The sequence below is a fragment of the Polypterus senegalus genome, chromosome 6 (genome assembly GCF_016835505.1).
Source record: "Polypterus senegalus isolate Bchr_013 chromosome 6, ASM1683550v1, whole genome shotgun sequence".
NCBI lineage: Eukaryota > Metazoa > Chordata > Cladistia > Polypteriformes > Polypteridae > Polypterus > Polypterus senegalus.
In genome coordinates this window covers 132,272,459-132,283,726 of record NC_053159.1, presented here as the reverse complement: position 1 = coordinate 132,283,726, position 11,268 = coordinate 132,272,459, and the positions used below count along the sequence as shown (strand labels likewise).

Here is an 11,268-nt window from a genome sequence, read left to right as displayed (position 1 = left end):
CACATAGTTAACCATTAGCTCATCATGGATCTCGTGTCTGATTATCTTCGTCCGTCTCATAGTTTTGTTTTTTTTTTTTATAGAAATTGAGGTGTTGCATTAATCAAAATTTTTGACCATATCATTTGATTTTTTTTCAACCTTGTGTGAAGCTTGGTTTTCTCAAAGCTGTTTAACAGGTGCTACTTCCGTAAGGAGATGTACCTCATTGGCAGAGATGTTTAGATATAATGTTACCTCCAAAATTTACTCAACTTATGTTATCCTGTGCCTAAGAAAAACATAATCCACACAGTTTTAAAGACTCCATCCTAAACGGTAATGGATTTTATGGCTTTTCTATTTTGTGCCAAATATTGGATCTTTCTTTACAGCAGGGGTGTCCAAACTTTTTTCCACTGGGTGCCACTTACAAAGAAATATATATGAAGGGCTGGGCCACACTATAGAGGTGAGGTATATTGCCTCGCCTCCTGTGTAATTAAGCTAGCAAAATCAAATATAGGTAAATTATTCTTCATAATTGAATATGCTTAAAGAAAAAACATCACAGCTCTCCATTAATGGGTTTTCATTTATTGCATTATAAAGTGTTCTCATCACAAAAATCAAAAGTACAAACTTTACCTGACACTTGATGTTTTAAGTTAGCTGACAAATCTTCAATTTCATGCACAACTGCATTCCTGGACAAGCGAACGTTGTTGAATTCCTGCATTTTCTCCAAGCACGTTATTCCTGCGACTTTAGTAAGGCACTGTTTTATGAGGTCACCATCTCAGAAAGGTTTCCGGTGTCGGGCAGTGAGTTGCACTACCTCGTAACTGGTTAATGTGGCTTTTTCTTGTATTTTGTTAGTACGGAAAAAAATACTGTTGAGCTAGCAGACTAGCTGCCATTTGCTTAACTTTCTGTTCTTGCTCAGCACCAGTGTAGGATGTGTAGGTCGGATGTTTGGTTTCGTAGTGTCGACATATATTATACTCTTTCATCACTGCAATAGTTTCATTGCAGATCAAATAGACACACTTGCCCTTGACTTCTAGGAAGAAATATTCATTTTCCCACCATGTCTGAAATTTTCTGCACTCACTTGCTATTGTGTGTTTCTTTGGTTCTGCCATTTTTGGTCACCCGTAGCAAAATTGTTCTTTGGTTGCGCTTGTTTGTAAAGATACTGCCTTGATCAATACAGTAGCTCCACCTTGTGTTAAAGCACAATACAGTTAAGAACAAGTTTCGTGTGTGGGCCATATTTCATTAGATTTTTAGAATTTTCTGTGGGCCAATTAAAAATGGACCAAAGGCTGTTGTTTGGACACCCCTGCTTTAGAGTGAATCTGAACATATCAGGAAAGATGACGTTCTGCACCTTACAGTATTTGGAATATCTGCCAATTAAAGCTTAAATCAGTTTGTTCATTGCCTGTGTTATAAATTGGTGTGACTAATTTTGCATTCTGATTTATTATACTTCTTTTTTTTAACCACTGTTGTGCTCAGTTCTTAGCAAGCGGCGTGTCATTGATCGATGACCAATTTTATCAATGTGTTGTGTTCTGCCACAGGTCAGCTGTTGGCTATTCTCTGTATACCTTTGACACTGTTGTGTGTGTAATTCCTCCTCTTGTTATACGTATGCCTGCACATCTGGACTTCAGTTCTACATTGTATTCAAAGCTACTTTAAATCGGACAGTTTATTTGTTTGTATTACTTATAGAAATAAATGATTCATTCCCTGGTTTAACTACATTGTGTGCACATATTGTACTGACCCAAAATGAGTCGTCACTTACCAGCGAAGGCCAGATATTAAAATAATTTGGCAACTTGGTGTATGTGTATGGGGGGGTGGGGGGTGGAATGGTAAATATGTAACTTATGAAGGCTAATGTATCATCTTTATGCGTTTACTTCATCACTTGTTTTTCCCCCTAGAATCTTCTGCTGCTTTGTGTTTTTAAATTTGTTCTTTCCATTTACAATTCTTCTTTTTTTTCTTTACAGGATGAGTCTCGAATTAAAGCAACAGTCTTGGATGTGAAACCAATTGACCATAAAGAATACAGCAAACGGCTGATTATGAACATCCGAAAGTTAGCAGTGTAGTAGAGTGGTGCAGCTACTGTGCAGGGTGTGTATGTATGTATGTCTTCGGTCTTTGTGTGAATTGAGGCTCTCCCTTTGTGCTTGAGATGGGGGGGACTAATATTGGAGTATGCGAGTGAAATTACACTTAGATGGACTAAGTGCATATTAAAATTCTGATTTGTATCACTAATGTCATCTAAATGTTATCACAGTTGCCATTTGAAGCACTTCTTTAGATTTTTATTTTTTCTTTCTACCCCTACTCCATCTTTAGTTTCAATGTGCATAGGTTTGCTTTACCTTTTCTGCCCATGTAATGTATAGTTTGTACATGTTAAGCAATAATAAAGTAAAAATGCCCTCTATGTATTTTTCCTGCCTTTTTATTGTAATTTCAATCTTCAATGTTACATTGTCTAGATTGTAAATGTTTAAGGTCTAAACAGAGAAAATGTAAATGTATGATTATTTACTTTTGAATGTCTGCAGTTAAAAGCAAGCAGTTTACAGTTTCTTTCAAAGGTCCACCTCACTTGGTGAAAGCTTGAATATGGGCTCATGAACTAAACTTCCATAGCTGTCAAATCCTGTGCGTGCATTGAATAATAAAATTCTCAAACCTGCTTAATCAGGTTCACTGTGGGACACTAAATGCTTTCTGTCTAATGTTCTCAATTAAAAATTTCACAGTCAATTTACATAGGTCTACTGTACAAAAGACGTTTTCTTAGATCCTAAAATGACTTAACTCTGAAGAATTACAAAAGTGTTAAAGGAAATAAGCATAACTTCCTGCTGTGGTAAACTGATGTGATGTGTAGCAGCTCCTCTCGGCTTGTGTGTTACACTATCAGAGGACTGCATATGAGATGTGGGGGTGGCTGTGTAATGTGCTTTTAGGTGGGCATTTTGAAAACGAAGACGGACCTCTTCCTTATGCTAGAGTCTCTCTAACTCGCCTGGCACCCCTTTTGGCAAGGAAATCCTATGTGATCATGAGAATGGATTTTTTTGATACTGATGCTTTCTATTTTGTTATTATGGTCAGAAACTTTATAATATGGTCAGTATTTTGACAGTTTTCCATATTATCAAAAGAGCAATGAATTACACTATAGGACCACTTTAGATTTCAAGATGTGCAGTGCCAAGAAAAATTGTTTTCACCCTTGAAAGTTTACACATTTTATTATTATACGACATTGAATCGCAGTGAATTTAGTTTTTCTTTTCTGGGCATGATCAACAGACAAAAATGTCAAACTGAAATCGGATAGCTGCAAAGTGGTTTAAATTTAATTATGGTTATAAAACATAATTATTGATCACATAAGCATTCATCCCACTCAAGTCAGTATTTAGTACATGTGCCATTGGCAGCCATGACTTGTGTGCACTGGACTCTCTCGATTTTGCACATCAGGATGCTGAATTTTTTTTCCCCATTCTTCTTTGCAAAACTGCTCATGTTCTGTCAAGTTGCATGGAGGTCAGTGTTTACAAATTCCTAAGTGGATTGACATCTGACTCAAACTCCAGGACATTATAATTGTTGTGTAGCTTTGGCATTATGGTGTTGGCTTGCTGGTAGACGAATCTTTTCCAAACGTGCAGGTTTCTTGCAGACTGCTTCATTGTTTCCTCCAGGATTTTCCAGTGTTTTACAGCATTCATTCTACCCTCCACCGTCAGATGTTTTTCAGTGCCTGCTGTAGAAACGCATCTTCACAACACAATGCTGCCACCAGTGCACTTCACAGTGTGGATGGTGTTTTTTTGATAATGTGCATTCTTTGACATTCACCAAACATGGTATTTTGTTTGACAGCCAAAAGAAGACTCTGTTTTAATCTTTTAGACTTTCAGCTGACTTCAAAGTTTCCTATGTGCCTTCCAAAAAAACAATAGCCGGGCTGTTCTGCCTTTTATATTTAAAAAAAAAAAAAAAAGTGGCCGCCTTATTCATCCTCTCCATAAAGCTGTGAAAGGTGAAGTACCTGAGCAACAGCAGTTGCATACACAGCCTCTATAATCATTGTAGTTTGCAACTCCTCTGTCACTAGTCATCATCTTGCATGATCACTCAGTTTTTGTGGACAACCTGCTGTATTCCAGCTGAGCCACAGACTTCCATGCCTTAATGATCGATTTATCTGGACCCCAAGAGATATTCACTGATGTGGGTATTTTCTGGTACCCATCCCTTCACTTTAGCTTTTCAGTCACCTTTTCTTGGAGTGTGTTTTTGTTTTTGTCATCTTTGTGTAGGTTAGGTGATGATAATACCTTTGCACAAACTGGACCTTCCACATAAACTGCATTTATCAACTGAAACCCGTCGATTACTGACCGGTGATCTGCATTCTACATTTAACTGATTATGGAACTTCTAAAACCAATTGCCATCCCAGTGATGATTTAGGTGTGTAATATTGAGGGGGTTGAATACTCATGTCACCAGTTATTTTTATGTTTTATATTTGTAATTACAGTAAATATAATTATATACAGTATTTGTAGAGATCTGCATTTACTTTGACAGAGAGTCAAAGTAAAGAGTAGAGAGTCTTACTGTGTTGAACAGTGCCAAAAGCTGAATTTAAATCTACTGTGATTCATTGTTTTAGAACAATGTAAAAATTTCCTAGGAGGTGAATACTTTTTGTAGACACTATATACAGTTGTGCTTGAAAGTTTGTGAACCCTTTAGAATTTTGTATATTTCTGTATAAATATGACCTAAAACATCATCAGATTTTCACTCTAGTCCTAAACGTAGATAAAGAGAAACCAGTTAAACAAATGAGACAACAATATTATACTTGGTCATTTATATATTAAGGAAAATGATTGAATCTATACTAAAAAAAGGCAAAGCCCTCACTGACTCACTCACTGACTGACTCACTCATCACTAATTCTCCAACTTTCCGTGTAGGTAGAAGGCTGAAATTTTGCAGGCTTATTCCTTACAGCTCACTTAAAAAAGTTAAACAGGTTTCATTTCGAAATTCTACACGTAACGGTCATAACGGTCGACAACGTCTGCCATGTTGAACTTTCTTATTTAAGGCCCCGTCTTCACGAAATTTGGTAGGCGGCTTCCCTGCGCTAACCAAAACCAATGTACGTACTTATTTTGGTGGTATGACGCCACTGTCGGCCGCCATATTGAACTTTCCAACAGTTTTTGTTACTTATGGGCCCATCTTCAAGAAATTTGGTACACGGGTTCCCAACGCTAACTGGATCCTACTTACGTACATATATACTTCCATAGCCTGCAGCTCAGTCACCGTGTGAGGCGGCATTGGGTCCCCCATCCCAGCGCCTCCCACATTGTTGGCTGCCTGCCTATATAAGGCCGTTCGTCGCTCTGGTCTCTACATTCCCTTCCTTGCTTCGCCACGGGATTCACGCCTCCCTACTGATAACAGCAGCCTTTTTATTTAATCCACGGCTTCTCTGCTGTTTTATTGTTTATTTATTACGATTGTAGTTATTGTATAGGTATTTTAGTCTTGCTTTACATTGTTCAGGTACACATTTCCTTTTTCATTCCAACCGTACCTCCATTAACATGTCTGTCGAGGTGATCACCATCGATCAATGAACTGTCACTTACCGAGTGGTTTCCATGCCCGGAGATAGCACCTACCTTTTCCATTCTCTTTGTTACATATTGCACGGCCATATCAGGCTCACTCTTGATATCCGGAGAAACATTGTGTCTTATGTATTGAATGACTGGGACAGGTTCAAGGTGTGGACTGATTACGGTACAGGAGATAATTATACTACACAGGAGCACTAGAAGAGTGAAATGCTTAAGCCCTTCACCTATGGTTCTGCATGTGAGTTGATGGCTGCCGCTGAATTGTTCGGTTGTCACTTTCAAGTGTACCGAAATGGCCAAATATTTTACACTTTTCGACAACCGCCAATGCCTCTCAAACATCTTAGATTCACAGGTGACGATTTCAGTAGTGGACACTTTGATGTTTCTGAATGTTTAAACTCTCAAAAGCTGGATGCGAAGTTATCGATGAAACCGGTTGTGTGCTTGCAATGCTTGACATGCCAAATGTCTCTTCAACACAAGTCCTGCAAATACTGTCGTAATTGAAACAAACCATGAAACTCAAACCGATTATGACAGCAGCAATCCAAGCTGTGAGATTTGAGACAAGATTATTTTTCACATGGCCAACTGTACGTTGCATGCTCAAGAGTAAGCTCAGCGCACAGCTTGGTCTTATTACAACCGGAGGGCCGAACTCACAATGTGGTATACAAAGAGATCCTTAAATAATTATTGGTATATTTTGCCCTCAGTTTAAAAAGGTTTAATTTTCTTCTTAATAAAAATTTTAAGGCAGTACTTAGCTGCTGCAAAGCGCGGTATTTTGCTAGTATTATATATTTGTGAGTGGCAAAAGTATGTGAACCTCTAGGATTAGCAGTTAGTTTAAAGGTGAAATTTGAGTCAGGTGTTTTCAATCAATGGGATGACAATCAGGTGTGAGTGGGCACCCTGTGTTATTTAAAGAACAGGGATCTATCAAAGTCTGCTCTTCACAACACATGTTTGTGGAAGTGTATCATGGCATGAACAAAGGAGATTTCTGAGGACCTCAGAAAAAGAGTTGTTGATGCTTATCAGGTTTGAAAAGGTTACAAAACCATCTCTAAAGAGTTTGGACTCCACCAATCAATCCACAGTCAGACAGATTGTGTACAAATGGAGGAAATTCAAGACCATTGTTACCCTCCTCAGGAGTGGTTGACCAACAAAGATCACTCCAAGAGCAAGGCGTGTAATAGTCGGTGAGGTCTCAAAGGACCCCAGGGTAAGTTCTAAGCAACTGAAGGCCTCTCTCACATTGGCTAATGTTCATGTTCATGAGTCCACCATCAGGAGAACACTGAACAAAAATGGTGTGCATGGCAGGATTGCAAACAGAAAGCCAATGCTCTCCAAAAAAACATTGCTGCTTGTCTGCAGTTTGCTAAAGATCACGTGGACAAACCAGAAGGCTATTGGAAGAATGTTTTGTGGACGGATGAGACCAAAATAGAACTTTTTGGTTTAAATGAAAAGCGTTCTGTTTGGAGAAAGGAAAACATTGCATTCCAGCATAAGAACCTTATCCCATCTGTGAAACGTGGTGGTGGTAGTATCGTGGTTTGAGCCTGTTTTGCTGCATCTGGGCCAGAGCGGCTTGCCTTAATTGATGGAACAATGAATTCTGAATTACAGTGCATCACATTTTCCACATTTTGTTATGTTACAGCCTTATTCCAAAATGGATTAAATTCATTTTTTTCCTCAGAATTCTACACACAACACCCCATAATGACAACGTGAAAAAAGTTTACTTGAGATTTTTGCAAAATTATTAAAAACAAAATCTGAGAAAGCACATGTACATAAGTATTCACAGCCTTTGCTATGAAGCTCAAAATTGAGATCAGGTGCATCCTGTTTCCCCTGATCATCCTTGAGATGTTTCTGCAGCTTAATTGGAGACCACTTGTGGTAAATTCAGTTGATTGGACATGATTTGGAAAGGCACACACCTGTCTATATAAGGTCCCACAGTTGACAGTTCATGTCAGAGCACAAACCAAGCATGAAGATAAAGGAATTGTCTGTAGACCTCCAAGACAGGATTGTCTCGAGGCACAAATCTGGGGAAGGTTACAGAAAAATTTCTGTTGCTTTGAAGGTCCCAATGAGCACAGTGGCCTCCATCATCCGTAAGTGGAAGAAGTTCGAAACCACCAGGATCTTCCTAGAGCTGGCTGGCCTCTAAACTGTGCGATCGGGGGAGAAGGGCCTTAGTCAGGAAGGTGACCAAGAACCTGATGGTCACTCTGTCAGAGCTCCAGAGGTCCTCTGGAGAGAGAAGAACCTTCCAGAAGGACAACCATCTCTGCAGCAATCCACCAATCAGGCCTGTATGGTAGAGTGGCCAGATGGAAGCCACTCCTCAGTAAAAGGCACATAGCAGCCTGCCTGGAATTTGCCAAAGGGCACCTGAAGGACTCTCAGACCATGAGAAACAAAATTCTTTGGTCTGATGAGACAAAGATTGAACTCTTTGGTGTGAATGCCAGGCATCACGTTTGGAGGAAACCAGGCACCGCTCATCACCAGGCCAATACCATCCCTACAGTGAAGCATGGTGGTGGCAGCATCATGCTGTGGGGATGTTTTTCAGCGGCAGGAACTGGGAGACTAATCAGGATAAAGGGAAAGATGACTGGAGCAATGTACAGAGACATCCTGGATGAAAACCTGCTCCAGAACACTCTTGACCTCAGACTGGGGTGACGGTTCATCTTTCAGCAGGACAACGACCCTAAGCACACAGCCAAGATATCAAAGGAGTGGCTTCAGGACAACTCTTTGAATGTCCTCGAGTGGCCCAGCCAGAGCCCAGACTTGAATCCGATTGAACATCTCTGTAGAGATCTTAAAATGGCTGTGCACCGATGCTTCCCATCCAACCTGATGGAGTTTGAGAGGTGCTGCAAATAGGAATGGGCGAAACTGGCCAAGGATAGGTGTGCCAAGCTTGTGGCATCATATTCAAAAAGACTTGAGGCTGTAATTGGTGCCAAAGGTGCATCGACAAAGTATTGAGCAAAGGCTGTGAATACTTATGTACATGTGATTTTTCAGTTTTTTTATATTTAATAAATTTGCAAAAACCTCAAGTAAACTTTTTTCACACTGTCATTATGGGGTGTTGTGTGTAGAATTCTGAGGAAAAAAATGAATTTAATCCATTTTGGAATAAGGCTGTAACATAACAAAATGTGGAAAAAGTGATGCGCTGTGTATACTTTCCGGATGCACTCTATATCAGAGAATTCTAAAGGAAAATGTCAGGACATCTATCCATGAACTGAATCTCATGAGATGGTGGGTCATGCAGCAAGACAACGACCCTAAGCACACAAGTCGTTCTACCAAAGAATGGTTAAAGAAGAATAAAGTTAATGTTTTGGAATGGCCAAGTCAAAGTCCTGACCTTAATCCAATCGAAATGTTGTGGACGGACCTGAAGTGAGCAGTTAATGTGAGGAGACCCACCAACATCCCAGAGTTGAAGTTGTTCTGTACGGAGGAATGGGCTAAAATTCCTCCAAGCCGGTGTGCAGGAATGATCAAAAGTTACCGGAAATGTTTAGTTGCAATTATTGCTGCAAAGGGGAGTCACACCACTGAAAGCAAAGGTTCACATACTTTTGTCACTCACAAATATATAATATTCGATCATTTTCCTTAATAAATAAATGACTAAGTATAATATTTTTGTCTCATTTGTTTAACTGGTTTCTCTTTATCTACTTTTAGGACTTGAGTGAAAATCTGATGATGTTTTAGGTCATATTTATGCAGAAATAGGGTTCACAAACTTTCCAGCACAACTGTAAGTCTTGCTCAGCAAAATTATGTAATCAAACAATGTTTAATTATCATCAGTGCATCTTTTTTTTTTTTCATTTCAATAATACAGAGCCTTAGAGAGAAAATATGCCTTTATCTTGAGATACCCAGATCTAATATGGGTTTTAATACTTGGAATAAAAAACACCTTCATTAATGATTATTTTTCAGATATTGCTAGCTTCATACTCCTTTGTCGGAATGAATTCTCTCTTTCGACATTTCTTTTTATATAGCAATAACATCTCTGGAATACCCTGTGCTTCTTTCTGTTGGTTTTTTAACAATAGGACTCTTCTAGCACTATGTTGTGCCTTGAAATAAAGTAGTAATTGGCTGAGGTTTGACTCTTGGTTGGATGGTGCCACTGCTGCTGCTGCTCATACAAGGAAGGGGACACCATGAGCTTTGCCAGCAGGAATTACATCAGCTGAATTACTAGAGACAACCAAGGTAAGCATGCCTAGTCAGAAAGTTCTTAGATAAAGATGTAAGGTGACTTCACTCAATGCAATGTCAGTTGGCATTTAATCATTAAGCCCTCTTCTTGCATTAAACACTGCCGTCTCCTGCAATATTACTCCTGTTTTCAATCTCGGAAATACTCTAATACTGAACATGTGTTTGTTTTTTTTTTTGCAGTTTCAAGGAGCCTTTTGAAGACCCCTTCAACAGTGATGCTCTCTCAGTGAGTGTTTCTAACTCCAGCCTGCTATTTCTCATTTCTCTCCGCAAATGAGCTCTTAGTAGTAGGAGATGGTAGTATACATACTGGAATATTTGTGCCAAGCAAGGAAAAATTATTGTAGCTTCGTGTCATTATTGCTTGGATGTTAGTCAGAGTAGAAGTCCTAACTAAGTTTCCAAACGTCAAGAACCAATTTGGCGTCTGCAAATGACAAAGGAATTGCCTTTCTGTCTTGTAGGTTTGGTCCTTCCAAGGTTCCTTTTAGAACTTTGTCTTCCTTGTCATTTGACTACATGACCACCACCTGAATGGTGCAACTGCATGCCAAGGGTAGGTGGCATTTTTTAGTAGACAAGAGTCAACTGTTTGTAGGTAGCCTGTGGAATAAATAGTCCAAGAAATGATCATGGTAAAAGGGAAGGCTAAACATCAATCTTCCCTTAATTGAGGGTATGGCTTTGTGACAGGTCAATAAACATTAACAACAAAGCAGTATGTTTTTTACATATAACGACATCGTTGTACCATGCTGAGTGTAATGCAAAACCAGAATAGCACAATTGTTAAAGCAAATACATTTCAAGGTCAAAATGGTTACGAACACAGAAGAGGATCTGGTAGAAACGTCATAAATAGCCAAGGTGCAGAATTCTCTATGAACACATCTACACCAGTATTCCACTTATAGGTTATGACCTATCTGCTGTTGCCTCATGGGAGAAAGCAGCACCGTCATGATTACAGGAAGGAATGAGGCAGTCTGCTGGCATGAGTGTCGCAGCATCATAGGCAGAGTCGGGAACCACAAGGCTCAGGTGATTTTTCTCTCAGGTTGAACCGGCTGTTTAATTTTTATGGAGCGTTATTTTCAGTTCTTAGCAATGAGCTCTGGTGTGGTCGTTTATTGCCTGCTTAGCTAACGGGATTACATAGTCTAAAGAATCCCACCATTTCACTTTTAGGTTGTGAAGAGTTCCAAAAGCCGTGCAGCACACAAATCCTTTTTAGTCTCTATCGGTCATTACAGT

At 39.3% G+C, this 11,268-nt stretch overlaps 1 protein-coding gene across 1 annotated transcript in view; it reads left to right on the top strand.

Moving 5' to 3' along the window:
* rpa1 (replication protein A1) overlaps positions 1–2,458 on the top strand; it is an 82,759-nt gene extending 80,301 nt beyond the window's left edge. Inside the window, exon 17 of the mRNA XM_039757215.1 lies at positions 2,010–2,458. Within this exon, the coding sequence (XP_039613149.1) occupies positions 2,010–2,111 (102 nt within the window). The 3' untranslated portion in view covers positions 2,112–2,458. The remainder of the gene's footprint in view (positions 1–2,009) is intronic.
* Positions 2,459–11,268: the final 8,810 nt, after the last annotated feature.